At 30.8% G+C, this 24,553-nt stretch overlaps 3 protein-coding genes and 1 long non-coding RNA gene across 7 annotated transcripts in view; 1 reads left to right on the top strand and 3 right to left on the bottom strand.

Annotated features, from left to right (window-relative positions):
* LOC148236180 (tripartite motif-containing protein 3-like) overlaps positions 1–8,654 on the bottom strand; it is a 61,106-nt gene extending 52,452 nt beyond the window's left edge. Inside the window, exons 1-2 of one of the 2 annotated variants that reach the window (XM_088185107.1) lie at positions 8,477–8,654; positions 4,252–4,534 (exon numbers count right to left, since the gene is read on the bottom strand). In XM_088185107.1, coding sequence (XP_088041233.1) covers positions 4,252–4,271 — 20 coding nt within the window. In that variant the 5' untranslated portion in view covers positions 4,272–4,534; positions 8,477–8,654. Of the gene's footprint in view, positions 1–4,251; positions 4,535–8,476 lie in introns of those variants that run through there. The other variant, XM_088185104.1, reaches the window with a different exon arrangement.
* Positions 1–24,553, bottom strand: part of LOC148236158 (uncharacterized) — a 502,848-nt gene that overhangs the window by 223,831 nt on the left and 254,464 nt on the right. The gene's annotated exons all lie outside the window — the stretch shown is intronic.
* Positions 15,427–16,647, top strand: Trm7-32 (tRNA methyltransferase 7-32). Its single transcript, XM_088185129.1, has one exon. It carries the CDS (start codon positions 15,490–15,492, stop codon positions 16,480–16,482), a length of 993 nt encoding a protein of 330 aa, XP_088041255.1. The 5' UTR covers positions 15,427–15,489; the 3' UTR covers positions 16,483–16,647.
* Positions 16,714–24,295, bottom strand: LOC148236178 (trehalose transporter 1-like protein). Of its 3 annotated transcripts, XR_015809439.1 has the most exons (7): positions 24,059–24,210; positions 19,301–19,487; positions 19,085–19,220; positions 18,805–19,013; positions 18,255–18,314; positions 18,051–18,157; positions 17,838–17,978 (listed from the first exon to the last, which is right to left on the bottom strand). XR_015809439.1 is itself a non-coding variant. In XM_088185119.1 (6 exons), exons 1-6 carry the CDS (start codon positions 24,076–24,078, stop codon positions 17,220–17,222), a joined length of 1,575 nt encoding a protein of 524 aa, XP_088041245.1. In that variant the 5' UTR covers positions 24,079–24,295; the 3' UTR covers positions 16,714–17,219. The 3 variants fall into 3 exon arrangements, 2 of the variants coding, with proteins under 2 accessions (XP_088041245.1, XP_088041246.1); XM_088185119.1 differs by having other exon boundaries at positions 16,714–17,978; positions 18,051–18,314; positions 24,059–24,295; XM_088185120.1 differs by lacking the exons at positions 19,085–19,220; positions 19,301–19,487; positions 24,059–24,210 and having other exon boundaries at positions 16,714–17,978; positions 18,805–18,878.

Here is a 24,553-nt window from a genome sequence, read left to right as displayed (position 1 = left end):
TGCCAACTCATCTCCCAAAGAAAATAAGCGGGGAAAAAGTACAGATGTCGCAACTCGCATGTTGCTCCATAATTTATTTGCACTTATATTACACTATGCTTTAAAAATATCCACATCGATATTACTATTGACTTCAGATTTAAGAAACTTCGTTTGAGGTTGGCAGGTAGAGTCATTTGCCCCCCCCTTCCTTCACCTTGAATTTGGTCTGGAAAATACATGTCATTTAATGAAATACTATGGATCTTAATGAAATCAAATATTAAAAAATGATCTATGACTGGCCAATTTTTGCTCTCCCACCCTTCAAGCTGAAATGACGTCTCTGATTATAAACCAAAAATTCTAGGGATCCCTCGATTTTTTTTAAATATGTTACTTAAGTGAAATTATTTTCACTGGTATATATGTATATATTTTTGCCATTGAAAATATAATTTATCTGACAGATGCTAGTAAAATTATATGATTTCTATACGTAGTAATGTAAACATTTACATGCTTATCGTTGTTTATTTACATGCGATGTATAAATGTTACAGTGAATGTGAATTTTTTAGTGAAGCTTTATTTTCACTAATGAAGTCCAATATATTTTCACCATTAATATCAGCGAAAATATAATTTAACTGATAGGCGCTAATATATTGCTCTAAAATGTCTATGAAACTCAATTTGCGACTATTTATAAATAGAAAATAATAGTTACTAGGTAGATGGAAATAATACACTATATAAACATCTGTGTCGTTGACAGCCGATATACAAATATTTTTATTTGGAAAACAACAACTGTGTTTTCGTGCAAGTCGACCTTGCTTTTGCAAAATCCCTAGAAATATAAATGTATTGGGAATATAATAGGCACCTCCGCCTGGATACTGGTATTACCTGGATACAACAGTATCCAGGCGGGGTGCGCCTAGACGGGCGTTACGAGTTTTTTAGTCGAGAAAGTCTTTCACACTACAATTCAAAAAATATTTGTAAAAGTAAAAAAAATCGCGCTCCTTTAAAGAATGGGAGCTAAAACGGTTGCCTCACTCTTTTTTTAAACTTTTGTATTTTAACATTAAAATTGGACTTTAAAAATAAAGCATTTCATTAACTTAACTACGTGGTTTCAATTTGAAAATAAAAGTATAAATTATATGTTACAAACTATAATTTCCAAAATATCTACAGATGAATGTATCGGGCGGAAGAGTCAAATTGACAAGATTTAGAAACCGAGAGTCTACGCTGTGGTCGTCGATGATTGTCGATGATTCTTCGAGTGTGCTTAATTTCAAATGTTTGACACGAGTGTCACATCTTTTATACTGGTCCCTCGAGGACATTAGCGACTGACCTCTAAAAGTCAACCACTTTAGTGAAAGCTAATTATAGATGCACCTTTGTTTAAGCGACCATCAGATAAATGCAAAGGATACGTACACGTTTTTAGATGTACGTTTCGAAACACTGGTTTTTATGCTGCTTTTATTGATTATTGTGTGATGGTGTGCTCTGCCAATTTCTAAAGATTATTGTAAATATTTACGTATATTCCAAATATTTGAGTTGTATGCTGGTAATTGAATTTATCTACATATATTATTTTAAGAAATTAGTGTTTTTTAACTAATGTATTTGTATGCAACTCTTTTGATAAAACAACTTTATTTCTCTAACATAACAAAAAGTTACAGCATATTTTCTTTGTTACATTTTGTTACGTGTCCCATACGGTTAATTTGACCAAAAATCGATATTTTTGTCACGAGTGCTTCTAGCGAAATGACCTTAACATTGAACCGATATGTTATACTGCATACAGACTTCAAAAAATACTAATAGCATTGCGCTATAGAACTAATTCTTATTATTCAAAATTAATTTAATTCTGATAAAAAAGGATAGAATAAAAGCAAAATAAGTATTAGAATACTTAGTATTATTAAGTCACGTTATTCAATTACATTAAACCAACTTTATTGAAATAAACACAGCGCTAGTTTTTATACGTATTGTTAAGATTTTTATATATTTATTATACATACAAGAAAAATAGCAATGATTTCGTGACACGTAATTGGCGTGATATTAAATTTACGTGATTAAAAAAGCGCCACGCCCTCATGAAAATTATATTGAGCCGAAACATGTAAATTTCATTACGATTGTATAATGTAGCACCAGAAAAAAATCAATAGTTAAACAAAATGTTTATTACTACTGATTTGAACTGTGAACGCTCAGTGAGGTAAGCATGAATAGAAACAGCTGGCTCTTTTATATTTTGACTCGTAAATTTTCAAATGTGACATGAAATCATGAAAACGATGCAAAACGCAACTAACTAAAGACTTCATGAGATGTATCAAAATTTATTTATTTATTTTAAATATTACATTGCAACATGCCAAGCGTTAGCCCAATACTTTACAGCTGGGTAAACACAATATGTTTTTATTTGAATTAATCACCACGATGATCATTTGTAGAATAAGAAAAATCTATGAAAACCTAATTTTTAATAATCAATCTGTATTATAATTATATAAAAATCACCAAATCATATCTCTCAGTCACGATATAAATTGAAAAACACTAGTGTCCAAATGGGATCCAAACACAGGTCTTACATATTAGTCACATATTAGTCACTGACTTAACCACTGGTTTATATATAATAATAAAAAATAGTAATCGCACAATTAGTTCTTTATAGACAAATAAATATACGACAATATTGCGTATTACATAGATTAACATATTTTATTGTTTATTTCTACTTGCAGGGCCTACCTAGATTATTTAGTTCCCTTGACAAATATCCTCCTTCCTCAATACATTGTTAATCAATTGTATATATAACATGTGCCGAAAATTCATCATCATAAATAGGCATTTAAAGATTTATAATAAATCTATTTAACTACATAATGTTCGTGTTATAATAATTCAATAAATATACCTGAAAGAGTGGATCAACGCGACAAAGATAACGGCGGAAACAACTGCATGGTAACCACAGAGCAAAGAATATAATGATAACAAGCCGTAATGTACATAGTAAAACGACAAGATGCATAGATTTCCTAATGTGTTTCACAAACTAGTTTCAAATTTTAACTTGTTGAATGTATGAATGTATAAAAGCACTTTTTGAAGAGAAAAATGACAAATGTTTTATAGTAGATACAACCGATAAACATTCTATTCACAAATGTTTTCAGAAGAAGAAAAAAGCAGTGAAAAAAGCCCCCAAATATGATGCATTAGTGATTTTAGGAGACCTCTATGTCAAAGTAGGCAAAGAAGATATATTTAAAGAAGTGGCAGGATGATTTAGTTTAGACGCAAATACTAATGATAGTGGTGACTGAATATGCTACTTTGTGGCAGCAAATAATCTAGTAATATTTTTTTTACATTAAAAAAAACAAATGGACCCTAATTGGCTTCTTAGACGATGGGAGAAGAGGGTAGGCGGGACTTTGTTCTCCTTTCACTGGCAACACAGTATAAAAATCATGATTTCGCGTCAGCAAGTCACTTAACAGTAACAATTTTCGACTATTGATTGGAGTACTATAGTCAATTTCAAAGAAAATTAAGTTTTCAATTACTGGATTTTATTTTATATTTTTAAAGTTTTTTACTGCTATAGCAAACGGAAATTTAGAATTAATGCTGTCATCGCAATGTTGCGTCGTGATATTGTTTATTTATGTTAGGAAACCTGTTGTAGGTGTACTTTCAAAGTTATTTTTTTATTTATCGATAAGCTCAGAATAAAAGAATGATTTAACGATTTTCGTGTAGTCAATATTTACGTTTGAAACATATGCTTGGTGTAAAGAATGGTCTTACTTAATAAAAAATAGCATTATATGTAAGTATTACAAATGGGAAAAAATAAATCGCTCAATTTATATTCATTTCGTTTAACCCTTTGATTACTAAGGGGTAAATGAAATATAATAACATAATAGCAAGTCACTGATTAGTTTCAGCCCCACAAATATTCCCATAAGGGCGGAGCCCACTGACAACGGAGGCGAATTATTATTATCAACATTTTTTAGATTTATATGTGTTTACCATGTCATAAATTATTACGTCGTGAGTTTCAATAACTTTTTTTTATAAACGAAGGGTCGCTTTTCGATAATGATCTCCAGGTATCTACCCGAGAGCGATTTATGGCTGTGACCCCGAAAGGTTTTACATAATCGTGAGCTTATGTAACGTTTTTATACTCACAGAATAGACCAGCAACTCATCGAGCACTTGTGAAGTTCCTGCGGTTCAGGTGTAGAAACGCAGCGTTGGTAGACAGTTGTTTGATTGCATTATTGTCGCATGTCGATAATGTCGTAGCACAACACGATATTTTTAAGTTTTCAAACGTAGGCGAATCGATAGACAGTCACTGGTTTCTCGGAGTAGAGAGGAGAAGAACGTGAGAGGAAGTGGTAGAGAAGATTCGGGTCACTGGGTCGCACATCTACGTGCATATGCATAATTTTGACAGGTCATCCAGATCCTACAACGTTAAAATTATATTTAAATCAAAGATACATTTTTTATTGTAACGATGAAATGTGTTACAATAAAAATATATCATATTTTGGAACACTAAACAAGACATTTGCCTTTAAAATAATGTGATCACAAAACATTCGTATACTTTTTTAGCAAAAAATCTGCTTTGCATTGCTTTATTTTCAACAAATTATTAATGCAGGGGTTTTCCGACTTAAGGTTATTGCACTCCCAAGGGGCGTGAGATGGCGTTTTAAGGGGTGCAACATAGAAGTAAAGTATGACACATTGAAGATATTATAAAATTAAATTATTGTCAGTAAATTAAAAGAGGAAATCTCTAAAAAATACTTCGTTTACGATCTAATGATTTTAGAAGAATGAATCATGAATCCATATGCATCAGATTTACCGGCAAATAGCCGAAGAAAGATCTAATTAATTGTGAAGCAATGTAATAAAATTCAAGTTAAAAGCAGGTCTTTGAAAAAAAATACTAGAAAAATCTCATACAATTGGCATATAATGGCATGTAAATTTTACATTTTAACAAAATCATAAATAAGAAGTACAATTTTTTATAATTGTTCAATTTAAAACTTATTTTGATCGGTTTAATTTATACAGTTAAAAAAAGTAAAAATTCACATTTGTACGAGACACGCAAACATTTCTTAGGGGTGCTGCGGTGCTGGGCACGGAATGGTTTATAAACCCTGCATTAATAAAAGTACAGAGCAATGGTTATTTTGTCATCATCACTCTTAGGATTATGATAATATAAAATATTAATTGCGTTATTGTTTTTTTTTATAATTTTTATCCTAGGTGTATAAAATTTTTCATTAAATTTTTGTTTTCGCATCAATTAAACTAGTTTTTACATATTATAAATAATATAAAGACCCCAAGGCATGACCTGTTAACTGATATTTTTATAGAAAATAAGTTATAATATCCATTTAACTTATTTTCTTTCTCTCTTTCAAATGAACTCTTCCTACAATCGAAAATAACAATCAAAGAACATGATAACTACACATTTTATGGCAACTAAATATATTATTATCATATATAGTTAACATGTTCTTAGTACAACTGTATGATTGTTAGGTAGATTTCGATAGAAATACTACCAATTTTGATATAAACTATCACTGTGTATCTACAAGATAATTTAAAAAAAATACCTTGATTTCTGTATATCAAATTGTGTGGGAAGTTTTTAATTTTAATTTTTATATTATTTTAATGTATATTAAAAAAGAATTTTAATATTTTACTTTTAGTTAAACAGAAAAATACGTTTTTTTATATATTTTTAATATTTTTTTTATTTAAATTTATATTTTTATACGTTTTTTCCCTTTCTACTTTTTTCTAATATTTTTTAACGAAGTTACGTTTTTCTTAATTTTTTTAATAGCCGTCATTTTAAATAAGCTAGGAGATTAGAAATACTACGAATTTAGGCAAGATTTCTACAAGAGCTATTTTAAAAATAAGTTTTATATCAATATGATATAAAAATTATTCAAACGCAAATAACCAATACATGTAAAAATACACTTTTTATTTATGTATAATATGTATATGGGATATAAAGAAATTTGAAGACACGGCTTAGTTTGTTAGTTATCCTGATTCGCCATTTTGTTTCAAAATTGCGTCTATTAAAAAACAATTTTAATGGCGGCTATTTAATTTCACAACCCCGTTAAAACCAATTTTAGAGAAAAAAGGATAAAAACGTTTTAAATTAGAAATTAAGATAAAATAAATAGATAAATATTTTTTATGTTATTAATGTAGAATTAAATGAATTTTAAGGACACGATAACTACCGCAATTTAAATCATATTAACGTGAAACTTATTCTAAAAATATATCTTCTATATATTTCGGCTAAGTTCGTTAATCCGCCATATTGTTTAAAAATAGCGATTAATCAAAAAATTGAAAAAGTAGCTCTGTTGAAAAATCTTAAAAAAGGAAAGAGCTAAAAAATATTTAATAGTGTAAATTTAAATAAAATTTGAAATAAAAAAATGCTATACAAAAATATTGTATTTATAGTAAATCTTTGCATTCGTTGCAACAGCAACAACTAATAAATAAGTAGTGAGACACTAAACTGAAAGCAAAATAACGAATACAAAATGTATACAATAATATATAAAATACACCAATATTGTATCGTAGCTCTAAATAAAATTGTAAATAATTTCAATATAAGCAGTTAGCCATTTTGATTCTACAAAATCACAAGTAAATTAATTGCATATACATCGTGCAAAGTAACTAAACTATACAAACTGCAAAAAATCGTTTGTAATTTCCAATATCAAAGTAATACATTTTAGAACCATAAATATTACAGCAACTAAGGAATCCTTACATTATTGCATTTAAATAAATGTATTTTTCGGTAAAAATATTGCTAGCTTTAAAAAGGGGCTTGAATCACTGCTAACAATCAACATATATTGAAATTTGAAACTCCTACTATTTCCGAAACATGGAATAACAAAAGAAAACACAGATTCAAATATGTGCTTTTTGTGTTTTTTTTACTTATTGCGACGAAGACAAACGTTAAGGAATGATTCATAGAAACCATATATTCAAGTTGTTCTGGCCCTTGTTTCTTTTACATAAAGGGTTTCAAGGGCCCCGAAAATTGACAATAGAGTTTTGATAGAGCGCAAGGCCGGCTCCGTCTATGTATATAAGTCTGAGACGGCAAAACCGATCCATAAATTTGCACAATTTTGATTTCATCGTGTTTTTTAGGAGAATGAAATATCTTTATATGAATTGTGATTTTACATTTTGGAATAAAAATAATATGTCTGTTTTTATTTTTTTTACTTTGAGCGTGGGGCCCTACGCGAGTGAATCGGTTACATATGTTCAGAGTCAGCCCTTGATGTCACTATGCATAACCATTATTATTAATTCGTGAGATTTGATAAATCTAGGAAAACCTAATCTGTAATAATCGATCGCTATTATACAATAATTATATAATAAATTTCGATCTCACAGACACGATAAAATTAAAAAAGAAACATTTGAGTCCTTGTGAGTTTCGAATCCAGGACTTTCGGTTATTAGTCACCGACTTATACTACTGTTTTTAAGCAAGATGGTAGCTAGGCAACGAACTCTGAATAAAATTGATTAAAAATATGGCAGTCTACAAATCCGTTATATCACATATATTTTTTTAATTAATTAATATTTTATGAAACATCGTCTTTTTGAAACAAAGATGTGAATCACGCTAACTGATTAACTTATTTACATATATTTAAAGGGTACAATTTTTAGAAATGTTTATTACATTATATAGTTTGTCTATATAAGTCTCTTTCGAAAAAAATGAATTGAAAACTAAGAATGAGTGTTTATAATATATAAACATCCTTTCACAAACATAAATCTACCTGATTCTTGCGATTAGTACTGGGGGATTTCTTATTATAGATTTTTTTATGAATCTGCAGATGAATTAGATAATACACGTTTATTAACATTAAATCTTATTGTATCGAAAAATATGATAATAATATTTAACGTTATATAATGCATGTCCTTCATAAAAATACCGTTAAGGTGTGTGAATTTTAATATAAATTTAATTTAAAAAAATATTTTACTACCAAAAATTGAAGATGAAAATATACAATATAGCAGTTTAATAATAATCGCCATAATTTTTTTTTATATAAAATATAAAAATATAGGACAATTACGCAGAAATATATCAAAACTACTTTTATATCAGTTCACATGTGTTTTGCCTTGGGGTCTTCATTGATATTCTAATAAAACTACAATTTGTTATTATCACTTTTGTAGGTCGATTCCGAATATACGCTTTAATTAAATAAAATCCACCATATTATATTTTATCATAATTAAAACAATTGTTTATTACGTCATCGCGCGTTATTATTTAGCTCCGAAAGCTAATCGCGTTCGCGTCTTTTATTACCCCCGCCGAGATTGTTTTTTTTTATTATTATTGTCTATGGCCGCACTTATTTTTCAAACGTCAAAAACAGAGACGGTGGTGGGGGTAACGGTGCTCGCAGTGCCAGCGCCAGCAACGCAGTGCAGACTGCCGAGTCAAGAATGGGGCGCGGACGGTGGGGGCGAGGGTGAGCGCTTTCATCGATCTGCCGTGACTCACTGCCCACACCAATGGCCCACACTGGCAATACTCCCACCGAGATCGATGACACTCGCTAACGTTTAGCAAAAACATAAATAAACAAAACAATCACAGGCGAAAAATCACACATGTCATGCGGTACCTAACATCAAGCGATTTATATTATTGATTCAGTTGTTATTGGGGTCAACGAACTCTCGATCGATCGATTGCATCGAATCGCTAAAAAATATATATAGAGCAATATTGCTCCTTAATACATATACGATAAGATTTATTTTCGATAAGCATATATAAATATTATTTTTAAATAAATAAATAAATTACTTGCAAATAGAGCACTCGTACAATTAAGGTGTTCTTTGTGTGCAAAAGGATAAAGGCAAAGTGAGGTTCGTATGGTCCATTAACTAATATCCAATGGTCGGACTATTGGATTAGTCGTGTTATGTAATGCGATTTTGGTTCCACTAATTTCATTCTGCGTAAACAAACACACGGTTGAAATAATGCTTGTTTGGTCAACGATATGGGTAAAACGACGATGTTCACTAAAATTTAAAATAACGTTTATAAAGCATTACTCTAATAATTATATTCATAAATATTATTGTCTCATTTAAAGTAGTCCATACCAGATATAGTACACCTATGCCAGCATTTCTTTCAATCCGCAAAACATTAGTGGAATTTCGGTGCAAGACGACAGACGTTAGCCCAATACGTTACAACGAGGTGAACTTAATCAACACCTACTAAGTAAGTAGTGAGACATCAGACTGAAAACAATGTACATATATAAATCAGTGCCATATATTTCATTAATTATAAAATGCATGACCTAGCACGATTTATTTATTTTTCTCTCAGGAGAAAAATCGGAAGAAGAAATACAGACAGACGTCGCGTTTCGCATATTGCTTCATAGTGTGTCTGCACTTGGATATTACACTGTTTTAAAAAATATGATAGCTATCATTACCAATATTACTATGGACTACTGGTACGAGGGTATTGGTCAAAGTATATTCAAACCGAATTTTGATCAATAGGAGGGCGACGACACGATTTTATTGCTTGTGACGTGAATTTTTGACTTTTGAGATGGGATAATTGTTTTTTTCGCTCTCTTATTGGTCGAAATTCGGGTTAGATACGCTTCATTCGATATAGATATGCTTCATTCGTTATAAAAAGTATCAATATGAACGCTAGATAACTTAAAGTTTCCACGGTGATGGCACGATTTTATTGTTTTTGACGTGGATTTTAAACAGGGACGCTCCCTTACATTTGGCTAGAAAAATGCATGTCATTTAATGAAATACTATGAATATGAATAATTTTGAAATTAAAAAAAAACGTCTCTGCATTTGACATTTTGTACGCGCGTGATTATTGACAGCTGTCTGGTTTACAGTGCTGCCAAAATCGGAAACTCGATTTGGATTACTCTATAATGTCCGCTTTACTTTTCCAAAAATTATATTTAACTAGTACAATTAGGTCTAACACAAGCAATAAAAAAATACGCGAGGAAGAAGTTGTAACATATAAATGAACGAACAATAATATTGTAGTATTTGCATGGAAGGACAAAAAAATCGCTATAATGTGGACTAAGAGTAGCTTATCAAATATGTACTATTCCGAAATATAGTAAATTCTTATATTATGTTAAAAGATGATGAAAGAAAAACAAAGGAGATATTTAAAAACATAATTCAAAATCATATTTTCATATGGAAGATTACTTCGAGAAATATCATACGATAGACAAATATAACCAAACGGCAAGTATAGAAATATATAAGTAATTTTAATGTAATACAAAAATATATTTAGTGTTTCATATATCAAAGTAATAAAAACAACAACAATTAATTTTGTGTGATTAAAAGTATTTTGAGAGCCATTGAAGTTTTGTGAATTACAATAGTGAAAAATTAACTAAATACTATTTACAAGAATAGAGCGAAACATTCGCACGATTTTATTGCTTTTGACATGGATTTTTGACTTCTGATAAGTGATAATTGTTTTATGCGCTCACCTATTGGTCGAAATTCAGTTCATTCGATTCCCACTTATTGTATTTATTTACATGTAAATACATATTCCGCACACAATAATTTTGTATTAAATATTAAAATTTCAATTTTGAGTACCAAATTGCGGGTTAATTAGGAAGTTAAGTCAATAGTATTCGCTCGATTTTAGAAGAATATATAATCAGACGTAGAAAGGCTTTTTGTTGGTTAGTAACGAATAAATAAAACATGTGAACTAATAAAAAAATTACAAGATTTTGAAAATGTCGATGAATAAAACATTAAGAAGTGGTTAGTGTACGATTTGTGTGATCCGTGAGTGATGCAGATATTGTTTCCTAAACCAATCAACCAGAAGAGATGAAAATAAGGATGAAAGTGGAGAAGAAGAAATTATCAATAGCCCTAATCACAATACGGCACTCACTTTTCTTATCTGAGTACATCGACCAACTGATATTCAAATATAACGATGAAATAACGGCTTTTAGGAAAATTCGTATTTAAATTAGGAAATCCTAAAATATTTCTATAAACTAACCCAAATTATATAATTGACATATTTGATAATATTTTAAAATGAATTAATAACAAATACATAGTTGGAATTCCGTTCGATACCTCTCCATCATTAGCACACTAATCGACGGTATGTATATCCTATTTTATATTTTTTTATACAAATTCAGTTTTTATTTTCTTAATTCACGCGAATGACACCGCACTTATTATGTCGGCGCGCGAATGTTAGGCGCGCATACGACGCTGTGCGATTATGACGGGGCGCTTTTGCCCTTGGCGCAAATGTCAGGAACCCAACAGAAAGTTCTGTAAAAAACATGTTGCTAGATTGTGCTAACAAAAGCAATAACTTAAGAATTACATTATATTTAATATTTTTAACATAGCGCCATGGGAACTTCTCAAAGATATTTATATTATACATATACACTTTTTACGATTTTCCTACTAGTGTTTCATGTATTGATAATACAAAATAATTGCAGTTGTATATAAAATAATGTCTATGTAGATACATAGTTAATATGTTTTCTTATACATATATTAGCTTAAACATCATAGCGTGCAATAATTCATACAAAAAAAGGTAAGGCATATAAAAAAATATTATTTTATATCAATTTATTATATATATTAACATATTATTTTAAAGAAAAATAATATTATGTCATTTTCACGTTAATTCTGTAAACAGATGTAGCAGCTCTAAGTTCTTTCACAAAGTTACTACTGCGATCGATATTTGGGTCTAGGCACGTAACCAACGAAGTTATCCTTTCAGCTAAATAAAAAAACTTCGTTAAAGAATCATCGTCCAGCCCGTCGTCATCTTTTCGTATAACGCTTATTTTTTCACATTTTTCTTCCGCCTCGTCTTCCACTCTCACTTCCGCAATGTCTTCCTCGTTAGGTTCAAGCAGTTCGATTATGTCTCCTTCCACCATATTTTCGAAATCTTCGCCGCCTATGCTTATACCCAAACTTGTGATTTCGGATATTGTAGAAGATAAATCTAAACATTCTTGAAAGTTCAAATGGCAAATGCCTTTTTTACACAATTTTTCCCAAATGGTATTCATAGATCTTATATCGGTTTCACGCCAAGATTCATGGATACACTCTGTACCTTCTGATATTGTGAAGTTGGTTAAAATATTATCTATTGTTTGGTCGCGGAGGTCTCCTAAAGGGTCTAACATTTGGGTGAATAATCGTTTTATGTAATTGAGTTTGAAAATGGTGATAATGTTTTGTTGTATAGCATGTGTGCCAATTGTGATGTCCATGGGAAGAAATAATACTTTGATGTTAGGATGCAGATTTGGTAGATAAAGAGGATATCCTGGCAAGTTGTCCAGTAGCAACAATGCTTTAAATTCGATATCGCTTTCAAAGCAAAAGCATTCAAGCTCTTTGCAAAACGATTCCAGGTACCAATTTTCAAACATTTTGTCTGTCATTTGACCATTTTTGTTTCTTTTACAGAAAGTTGTGGTACTTGTAAATGTGTAGCTTGATTTGTGTACGATGAAGGGTTTGCATTTGAAGGAGCCGTCTATGTTGTTACAGAGAAAGATTTTGAGTCTTTCGTCGACAGATTTTTTGGAATGGTATACTTTAGTCGGCAAGCGCTTCCAAAATAAGTTCGTCTGTCGCCCGTTGAAGATCTGTTGAGGTTCATAACCGCCTGTAATTATGGTATTTTTCAGTTCTTCCCAATATATTGAGTTGGTCGCGGAATCAGAATCTATAATTTCGTTCGTATTTATATGTTGTCGTTGGAGACGCTTAGTAAAATTGTGATACCACCCTTTACTGGCTGCGAAAGCTTCGTTGTTTTCTAAATTTGATTTCTTGCAAAGGTCTTCGTATATGGCTAGAGCTTTAGCGCGAACTTTGGGATAGTTGACTTCTGATTCTTGCGATTCTATCCATTCAGTTAAAATAGTTTCGGTTTTCATGAGTATTGGGTTTCTGGTTCTCCACGTGATTCCAGCCACAAGAGGCGAAGCGTTGGCTACGGATGTTTTTATTTTTTCTGCGTTTTTTGAAATGGTGCGGATGCTGGATTCGTTCACTTTGAACACTCGACTGAGTGATGCTGTGGTCTCGCCCGTCGAAAGCCTTCTTATTATCTCCATTTTGGTCTTGAATGAGAGCGGGTTTCGTTGTCGTTTCGAGGTTTTCGGGTGGTCGAAATCGGAGGTTCTCGGAGGCGTCATGGTGTTTTATTGAACGCGAATTTCATACACACGGGCGCGCAGTCAAAATATCCCCGCTTACTGAGGTTCACAAATATCCCCGCTCTGCACTAGGCGCGTATAACAAATCGCGCAACTCGAGCGCTTTATCAGTGTTTCTCAACCGGTGGTCCGTAGAAAATTTTTGATGGTTCGCAAATATTTGGCGTACATTTTAAAATGTTATGCTAATTTTTAATAAATCTTCAAAACCGTAATTGACCAAAAATAATGAGTAATTAATTTTTTTGGAATAAATTGCCAATGGTGCTCTGGCCCCTGGAATAAAACTTTAGGAGGCATCCAAAAGTGGTCGATCAAAGACGACATTTCTTTTAATAGAGTCACTTTAAGGTATATCCATTTCGTCATTATTCATAAGTGAAAAAGAGATGACAAATTTGGTTATCCGCCCAACCAATTTTCTCTAAAGTACAAGATGCGGATATACGTTCGATATACTTATCATTACGTCCTTCTATATTTTAAACAAATTTAGAAAAATTAGAAATGCTACTAAATTTTTTTATGTTGAAATAGTGAAAGTTATAAGCTATCAAAATCAATAATTTATAAATTTTTATCATTTACGTATGTATGTAGTTACGTACGTAGCTGTTCAAAGCTCATCCATAAATGTTTTCCATTCACTGTATGATTCAATGAGAGTACTTATCTGCAAAGAATCTTTTTCTTAAAGTGAACGCAGTGGGGAAGATGCCGTTAAAATCATAGTATAACTAGTAAAAAAAAAGTTTATAAAACATTAACACATCTTAAGTAATTTATGCAATATTGAGCTATCTTATTTACACAAAACATTGTTTAGGGTGGCCGTTTGCGAATAATTGACCCGCTTATTTGATTTTTGGAATTTCTAAACTTCCACAAAATAATTTTTTTTTAATAAAATCTGTAAATTATACACGCGGCCCGCTGACGAATATCAAAAATCCCTTCTTTATAACAATTTATGTTGCGCTGATATAGACTTTTTTCTGTAAATTTATTGTGTCTGAATTTATGGGGAGAGAAAAAATCTTAATAATATGTACATTTATATATTATTTATGTTATTTTGCCACTTGCTATTCTAATGTTAATTAATTAGTTATTCTAATGTTAATGAATTATGTTATTTTGCCACTTGATATTCTAATATTTCAAAATTTATTAAAAATATTACTAAACTGTATACTTTATTAATAACTATTTTTATTAGTGTTCCTATTTTTTAGATGTTTTTACACATTTGTTTAAAAATAATAACAATAAAACTAGCTGCGACTACGCAATGCTCAGAAGTGGTATTTGTAGGTTAATGACCCGAAAAAGTTGACCTCTCCACCTCTATTTTAAATACTAATTATTTTAAATATATAAAATACCAATTAGATAATATATATTTGCAGGTAAATAGAAAAAAATAACTTAAATGACAATTGAAGTATTTTGGTAATATAAAAAATATTCCCAGATGAGATCGTATTCCCATAAATTATGTTGCAGACTTAGAATTGTGACTGTGCGAAACAAACAGAAGTCTGGCTCATAGACATCTTGTGACATAAGAAAGGGGAGAGGTGTAAAAAAAATATGAAAAACTTGTTAAATAATTTATGGAGGCCAGCAAGTATATAAATTTACTGATTTTTACAAAATATTCTATACTTAAATTTGATTTAGATTTTGTTGTAGTATTTTTAGCCTCTTTTTATAACCATAATCTTAGGCAAAGTCATTATTATCATTTTTTACTGTATAACATTTATTTTTGCTAATTATTTTAATTTATAATTATTTTTAAATAATAAATTGAGCTAATAGAGTTTTTTTATTTCAATGAAAAAGTAAAGTATGGATTGAGTAAAAAAAATGTGTTATGGCCAAATATTTAAAACGCATAGTGTCATCTGCACGCTGTCAGATTGCTGTTCGTGAATATTGTTAATTTGAATTAAAAATGGGCAAATCATCAAAAGACAAGCGCGATATTTACTATCGACTTGCGAAAGAAGAAGGATGGAGAGCGAGAAGCGCGTTTAAGCTTATACATATCGATCAAAAATACGAGATTTTCAAAGATGTCACGAGAGCCGTCGATTTGTGTGCAGCGCCCGGCAGTTGGAGTCAAGTTTTAGTAAAGAATCTCAAAGACAGACCAGAATTTAAGATCGTCGCGGTGGATTTACAAGCAATGGCGAACATAAACGGAGTTACACAGATCCAGGGTGACATTACCAAACTGAGCACTGCAAACGAGATAATAAAGCATTTCGAAGGCAATAAAGCCGAATTAGTCGTGTGCGATGGAGCTCCGGACGTCACCGGCTTACACGACATAGACGAATATATCCAAGCACAACTTTTACTAGCGGCTTTGAACATAACTACTCATGTTTTGAAGCCTGGTGGCACGTTCGTTGCTAAAATATTCCGCGGCAAAGATATCACTCTTTTATATTCACAGTTGAAGCAATTTTTCCCAATCGTCAATGTTACGAAGCCACAGAGCTCGAGAAATTCCAGTATTGAAGCGTTCGTCGTATGCAAAGGGTATAATCCTCCAGATGATTATGTTCCGAACATGACCAATCCACTGTTAGATCATGAATATTGCAATTTTAATGAGCTCACCGGACCCAATAGGTTTATAGTGCCATTTAATGCTTGCGGTGATTTGAGCGCTTACGATTCTGATACGACATATTCTTTAGCAATGCCCGAGTTGGGTGATTATGTTTATCGAAAGCCAGTGCAAGGACCAATATCACCGCCGTACGAAGAAGTGATAAGACTGACTGATGGTATTCATCTGAAAAAGAACGAATCTTTGCTGCAAAGGATCCTCGATCGGCAACCTGAAAAGCTCGATATTCCGATTTTAGAAATAGCTAATTTAAATATTGCACAAGAAGACACTTCATCTACCTCTAACAAGGATGTCGAAAATTAAAACGAAAGACTTCAATGTGTCATATTTTTATTGTTACTTGCACATTCTTAAATATAAACCAGCTTTAATTTTGTTACTTTTCATGTGCGATAAATAATAATTAAAAATATATTTAATTTTTTATGTATATTATTCACTATATATAAATATATTACATATTAAAAATTGTTTTTATTACAAACAAAAATTGTGTAACAATACTGCAATGTAAATGGTTCATTTAGATTTTTTTTAAATTATTGACAATATTAACATTTGTATAAAATGTTGCAATATAATATCACATGTTTCTTAATTAACACAATTAAAATATTAAATTGTGTATTATTTGTGTCATCAATTAAAAACTATATACTTATATATTTAACTTGTGCCACAACAATTTCGCATTTCTTAGAGGTATTCGTTTCAACAAAACATTTACTTATAAAATATTTATAAGAACAATAAATTAAGCATTTGGTCCATATACTGTATGTTAAGAATAAATAGCCAATATTTTTGTTGATATAAAATCACATAATAATGCCTGATGTATTCAATTATTAATTCACACATCTACACTTTGCAAATACATGTTTATTAACCTATAAATTAAGAATGAATTATCAGAGAGTCCTACATTTTTAAATTAAGTTAAAGCAATCGCATTTAAACTTAAAAAAATATGTTACACTAATTCTTGGAAAAATAGTTTTATATTATGTTTTCTCAAAACAAACAATTTTATCATATCATTAATTCTTATTAGTGATCCACAAAAAGTTTGCTCCTTGGAAGTATTGTTCGATTTGTATGAGACTTTTATCTTTCGTTTCTGGCAAAAATAGAAACAAAAACACCGTTCCTATCAACGACGAAACACCGAAGATCATAAATAAACCCTGGCTTCCAAAATGCAACATAATCAATGGATATAATTTAGCAGCTAAGAACAATAGTATATTGAATATCATAAATATATATCCGCCGCACATTCCTCTTATCTTTGCAGGTAACAATTCACCAGACATTAAACTGGGTAACATCATAAAACCCAACGTATTAGAAGCTATGTATATCAATATACATATCACAGTCACCCAAAAATCTGTTTCAGTTTTTTCTTTTTCACTTTTACACATCAAATATATGCTCAAAGTTAAAGAAGCAGCAGTCGAGCCGATACCGGAGATCATCGACAAAGATCTTCGAGATAGGTGTAGCAGTAAATAGCAACCGATTATCGCAAATATCAATCTGACGATTGCTGAATAAGTCGCCGTTTGTATGCTGTCTAAATCACTTCCAGTCGCGTCGCTTATAATATCAACGGCATAAAAAATGACGACATATGTCCCTGAGAGTACTTGCAATAGATTAAAAATGTTTATTAGCAAAAGTGGCTTATAGATTGCCGGTTTTGTGATCAGCGTCCAAAATGTTTCTTGAGATTCCGCTTGTTCTTCGCGCTCTCTCGCTCTGGCGCTTACAATTTGATGTATTTCTTTTTTAGCCTAAAATTTTACAATTATTTATATTATATAATCATACAGAAGTATTTTTATTTGATAAGTTGTATAAATTACCAGAGGTTCGTCTCCGTGCAGCCATTTTAAGGCAGAGTGTGCTTTTGTCAATTTGTTATGTCTAACTAGCCAAACGGGTGATTCTGGCATATTGAACAAAAGTAAACCTGCAACAGCAGGTAATATTAGACCGGAAGAAGCGACCCATCGCCATGGAAGTCGACCCAAAGAATACATTATGAGAATACCAATGGAATAACTCACAAAGGGTGTGCCAAGTAATAAACCTCTCAACCAAGGATCAGATATTTCTCCAAGATAAACCTGTGAATAAAATTAAAATATACATAAATACACAGTAGTTTTAACTGGCATAAAAAACTTTACGTTAATCATAGTGCATTATGGCGGCATCTCGTTTCAGCTTTCTATTGAGATGTTACTTGAAATATACAACCAATAAATTAACACTATTGCAAATCACTATCTCGAATATTTAAGATATAAAATATTTATTAGGGTGTCTCCTACTATTGTAGCAAAGACACCATTAAAAAATTAGATGTCTAATATATTAAGTGTGCTTATTGCAAAAATTACATGCATTGGATGGTTGAATCAGATAATGTCATCCATAAATAACCACACATGAATAGTTTATCTCAACTCAAATATACATACATCATTCATCGATTAATACACTCAATTAGCTATTTACATTAGATATAATCTATCCTTCATGTGATCAAATAAAGTACCATACACCTTTTTATTACTCTTGATACAATTTGTAACATTTATTGATGAATAATACCTGGCTGACTGCAGCAATATTGCCAACGCCATATCCACACAGAAATCTTCCAAGCATTAATACGGCGATGTGTGGTGATAAAGCTAAGCATAACCATCCACAAAATAATGGAGGTACACTTAATTCCAAAGTGCGTCTTCTTCCCCAATGATCCATCACGGGACCTGCTATAAGAGATCCGACAGGCGATGCCGCTGAGTGAATGCTAGCTGAAAACATATTCGATTCCATTATAAATAAAGAACAGGTCTATGCAATTAAGTGAATTAATAGGCATTACTAATCCAAGATCCTAATTCCATATCTATTTGCATGGTAGAATTCTCTACATACAACTGTGGTAGTAATACTGCTGAAAAGCCAATGGGTTGACCGGCGCCCGCTGTTAATACAAGAACAGCAAATGTGGCTAAACACTAATAAAAAAATTAATATTTATCGTATAATATGTAAGATTTTAGTTTTATGCTATTGAATTATAATGATAAAAGCAAACCTGATGTAAAATACCAGTTCTAGAAGAGTGTACGTTTTCGCCATGGCTCGCCAACGATCCTAATGAACCGACTGTTTTTAAGAACTCTCGTAATGATTCTTTACGATTTTTTCGACCGGTTGTATTGTTTAACGGTTCTATAGTTTCCCTTTTGCCGTTCAATTCTAATAGCATTCTTTCATTTTCTCTGTAAAAGATAGTTGTGTTAAATAATATGTTCTGTATTATAATAATTACTGTTTCTTAAATATTTTGGACTGTTTAATTTATTTAAATATTAAAATACTAATAATTATGATATACATCATTGATAGTAATACATAAAGCCTAACTAATGAACATAAGTTAAAAACTTATCTAATCTAACTAACAATATATAATAGTTACAATAAGTTCAAAAGAACACGCAGATTAAGAATCTGGCGAATTCACTGAATTTGATACAATCTCTGTGGATAAGATGCATGCCAGTTTAAGAATGCGACTACTCATTAGATATTGTACGACTGCTTTGGAAATTCCGTATGAAAGGAAGATAAATACACGTAGACTTGTAGAGTGACCTAATATTCATTATTTTTATCACAATTTTTACTTGTATGCTTAAAACTCACATATAAATAATTATATTTATAAACGATAAACCGATTAGAGATAAGCATTCGAAATAATAATAAGCTGCCAAATGCACATACATAGGTAAACAATTTACAAATACACTGAAAGGCTTGGAACGCTAGAACAATTTTACTGAGAATTGTACTTAGCTTAGAGCTAGATTAATACTAATTTCTTTCTGAAGGCAATAACTTCTCCATATCCTTATCTGCATTTCTTCAATCAAGCTAAAAATTTGCCATAATTGTCAGTTGAATGAAATTTTTCAACTTTTAATTTATTCTCCAGGTTTATATATACAAACCTGGATATATGTATATGCTAGCAATAAATAAATGTAAATTATTATTCAAAGTCACTATTGTTTGCTTCTCGTCCGAAATATGATAAAATAATACTCTATTATTTACACATACTATTTTTACTATTTTCAATCAATTCACAATAACTAAATTATTTTATATCTAAACTTGAGTAATCTTTGCTATATTTTTTATAATGTAATGATTATTCAGGAGAAAAACTAAGTCGTTATATTATAAAATAATTTTATAGTTGTTTTCACTTTACCAAAACAATTGTCATTCGACTGCAATAAATCTTTCCTGGATTCATAGGAATAAGCCGTTTTGTAAAAATGTTTGAAACTGTATCTGATATATTTTTACAATTCAAAGACCACGGTTTCTTATCTGCTTAACTAGTTAGATGGAGGTTTGTATTTAAAAACATTTTTTTTAAATATTTCAATATATATTTTTGTTTTTACAATGAGCATTTGACATGATTCTTGATAAAATATTTAGATTGGTTTAAAGTTTAATTAGGTACTAGTTTAAGTGATGTAACCCTAATTCTGGTTGCTTAGATTCTTTGTCTTAATTTATCTAAATTAGGCCGGTTTCACACGTGCCGGATGGATTTGCCCGGCACCGGGCTGGCGGCGTGTAGTGGGGGTGGTGGTGTAGTCGGGCCGGCGCCGGATGGATTCGTCCGGCACGTCTGAAATGGTAGGTACTAGCCCATACAACACCATCCCCACTACACGGAGCAGGCCCGGTGCCGGGTGATTCCATCCGGCATGTGTGAAACCGGCCTAAAAGTTTAAAATCCAAAATGTCTCAGTTTAATTAATGATTAATTAGAATCCAAAATGTCTCAGAAAGTAATTAATGATTAATTAAAATAATTAATATTTTATAAAATATTAATTAATATTTATAACTAATATTTTTTTTAAATTAAATAATTATTTTACAGGCAATTAATTGATTTTTTGCACTAATTGGTAAAATAAATTAATATCGATAAAAGCAAAAAAAAGTTACGAATATATTCGAATACTACTTGCAATTTTTATTCAATATTCTAATAGTTGAAAACTAAGAATAATTGAAAACCCTAGCTCGCTAAATAGAATAAAATGTATAGTTAGTTGGATAGTATAGACAGGAAAGAGACCCGTTAATAATGTTTAAAAGTCAATGGTAAATGGTGAAAATATTTTAAAGACTACTAGGAATGAAGTCGTTTCCAGGATACGATACGATACGATTCAGAAGTCGCTTAATAATATTTTCTAGTTCGTGAATTGCTTGGGATAAATTTTATTGGGTATTAAATGATTTTGTAAAGTATTTTTTTACTTCTCCCCTCGAGGAGAAGTAGGCGATATTATTGTTCACAAGCGACATTGATCCTTGCGGAACGGCTTTCTTATCGGGCCTTGAAGGACCAGCGAAACCTGTTTGTATATTTTATTCTATCTCTTCTACACGTTAAATAACGGGAGGGCGGGCGAGCCGCCCCAGGCGGCACTTGCTTGGGGGCGGCATATTCGCGATGGGATCGTCTAGTGTGGTTCTTAACCCTGAATGCACTAAAACATATATACATCCACGAATAACAAGAGCTTAATAATAAGCAATTTATTATTTTAAGAAATGCTGATTTTATGACCCTGCAAAAATGTATGGGGGGGAGGGGGGCGGCAATTTTAAGGATCGACTTGGGCAACACATACCCTAGCTACGTCACTGGCTCCCACATCCGAACTTCATGGGTGTCAGCGGTATAAGAGTGAGCGGAAAATTCGCGCTTGGGTTGGGCCATAACAAAGGTTTTACTGGGTATGTCCTAGATTTTTTATTTTTTTCTTCAATTTTATTTTAAAATTCAGTAATAGCGACTTTGCAATGTGAAGACCGTCGGCAATAGCCGTAATCTTTTTCTCGTCGATATAATGATGGAATTATTCGTTATATAAAATCATATATATATAGTATAAAAATAATAACCGATTTTATGTAGTTAAAGCGATGTTTTTATCATATATCGGTGCAAATGGCGGCAAGCCTTATAAAGCGAATTTTCGATATGTGTTTCTTGAATTTAAGATTAGATTCCTGGTATACGTCCAGGTGTTTAAAATCTAACTATACAACCTCAACTTCTAACTAGTTCGGATGTAAAGTTAAATAGATAAATGATTAGAGAAAACTTCCCTTGGGATTTAAAGCGGTATTTATCCCTCAATCATATTAATTTTGTTCTACGTTTATTAAATTATCAATTTTTTAGTAGTAAATAAATGTTTATCTCTGTTTTTTTTTAAATGATGTATCATACCTCAACAATATATTGTAACTTTTATAAAATACTTTTTTTAATATATATCTGACATCCAACCATTCCAATTAATCAAGTACAGTTCTTTAATTAGTAAATTTATTTATTTAATACTAATCTCATTGCCATATTGTGTAATATTATTTTATTTGTTTATTTGAACATAAAAAGTAACAAAGTAAAGTTATATTTAAAATGATGCGTAATAATACTACAGTAATAATTTTTGTAAATACACTTATTTCTCATCCTAGACAATATATCAATTTTTCTACAAATTATATGGTTATATAATTATTTAAAATTGAATTGTTGGTCTATAATTATGTTCAAAGAAAAATGTGATGAAAATTATTTAGTAACTATGTTATTAGGTAGCCTTTGGTATATACTTTGAGTTGAGAATACAAATGCATGTTTGAATATAATTTATTTCACATTTATTTAAGTGCTTAAGAATATTAAGGGGGAATTAAATCTATCTTAATCAACATCCGTCAATGTCAAGTCAAGTAATTTTAGTATGGGAAACGTTTTAGTCAGTTTTCAATTTATAAATAATAGAATATATCTATTACTTAATTTAGTAATTCAAGGTTAGATGAATATTATTATTAAATAAAAAATGACACATTGTTGAGTCTGCCGTTTATATTTTCAACACGTCATATTTTATTTATTGTAAATTCCGTTGCAGCAAAATAGTCGTTATACAAATGCATTACAACAGGTTAAACACAATCAACAACTACTAAGTAAGTAGCGAAACTTAAATTAGTAAATCAATTACACCTATGTTATTAATTATAAAATATTATTACAGCTTACAATCAATAGACGTCACTGGAAACGATTATAATTATTCATCACGATATTAATTTTTAAGGTTAGGAAAATCTAGGAAATATTATTTTCAGACACAATAGATATTGAAAAATATATACTAAGTCCAAGATAATAATTAATTAAAATACTGTGAAAAACTAAGCATTGAAATATTTATTAATCACCACTATCTTTTTAATATGTACATAATTTTAGTCATAGTTATATATTGTGTATGTAAATACTGCTTTAGTTTTAAGATAATTTAGAAAATCATTTAAGTCAAGTCATTGTACCTAAAAACTGTCAGTTAAAAACTGAGATGTACTAGGCTAATCGAAATAAACAACACTCCCACAGATTAAACAACGTTGCTGAGACTGATTTTATTATAAGTGCGAATGATTGTAGTTGAATTACAGAACTTGTTACACTTAACCTAATTTTTAAACTTTGTAAAAGATTACGTTTTCTTTAGCTCTAGCGTAGATATTAAGAAACAAAATAATAATATTTTTATCACCCGTATCATGAAACAAGTTATGCAAAAGCAATATGTTTTTTTATTAATAATATAAATACATGTATACATACATACTTTCATTTACATGTTTGCATACAATCGAATTCTTTGAATGTAGTAATAAAATTATAATATATGTAAATTTTCACTTTATAAATACTCACTCGAGTTTTTCGTCAGCCATTTCTCCTCTTTTCAGCAATTCAACTATGTATTACAATTTATTTAAAAAATATCACACTTTTTTGGTTAATTGTACTAGATTTGACTAATAATAAAGGACCGTCAATTTTCAATGGCACATTATCAAAATGACAATTAGGTTTTTTGTAGATCGTTTAAGCATTCGAGCACAGATCTGGTGATCAGCATGCCGAGGCTTCGGCGTGTTGATAGCGACTGGCAATTTTAACTTTCTATCCATTCAAAAGATACAGTGTGTTCTATAAACACGCAGTAAAATTGTGCACTATTTTGATTCGGACTTCCACCGCTTGGCAAATTGGCGATCTTTTTTTCAAGCGATAAAAATAGAGGCGGCTCCAAATGATGCGATTAGTTATGAATCATTTTCATGGGCACTCGTGTAGTATAACGGCTCTAATTGCCAGAACCGGCTCGAAGAACTAATATAAAAATGTTTTAATTAAGAAAAATAT

Source organism: Plectrocnemia conspersa, unplaced genomic scaffold, assembly GCF_051122295.1.
Source record: "Plectrocnemia conspersa isolate PC_06_02 unplaced genomic scaffold, ASM5112229v1 ptg000004l, whole genome shotgun sequence".
Taxonomy (NCBI): Eukaryota; Metazoa; Arthropoda; class Insecta; order Trichoptera; family Polycentropodidae; genus Plectrocnemia; species Plectrocnemia conspersa.
The sequence above is the reverse complement of the archived record's forward strand: the minus strand, read 5'-3'. Positions and strand labels throughout refer to the sequence as shown.

Excerpts from the sequence above, each read along its gene's own strand:
- Trm7-32 (XM_088185129.1), top strand. The coding sequence starts at position 15,490 with ATGGGCAAATCATCAAAAGACAAGCGCGATATTTACTATCGACTTGCG.
- LOC148236178 (XM_088185119.1), bottom strand. The coding sequence starts at position 24,078 with ATGGCTGACGAAAAACTCGA. Across the intron at positions 19,221-19,300 it reads GAACTGGTATTTTACATCAG|TGTTTAGCCACATTTGCTGT; the intron begins GTTTGCTTTTAT and ends TTTTTTTATTAG. Across the intron at positions 19,014-19,084 it reads GGAATTAGGATCTTGGATTA|CTAGCATTCACTCAGCGGCA; the intron begins GTAATGCCTATT and ends ATATGTTTTCAG.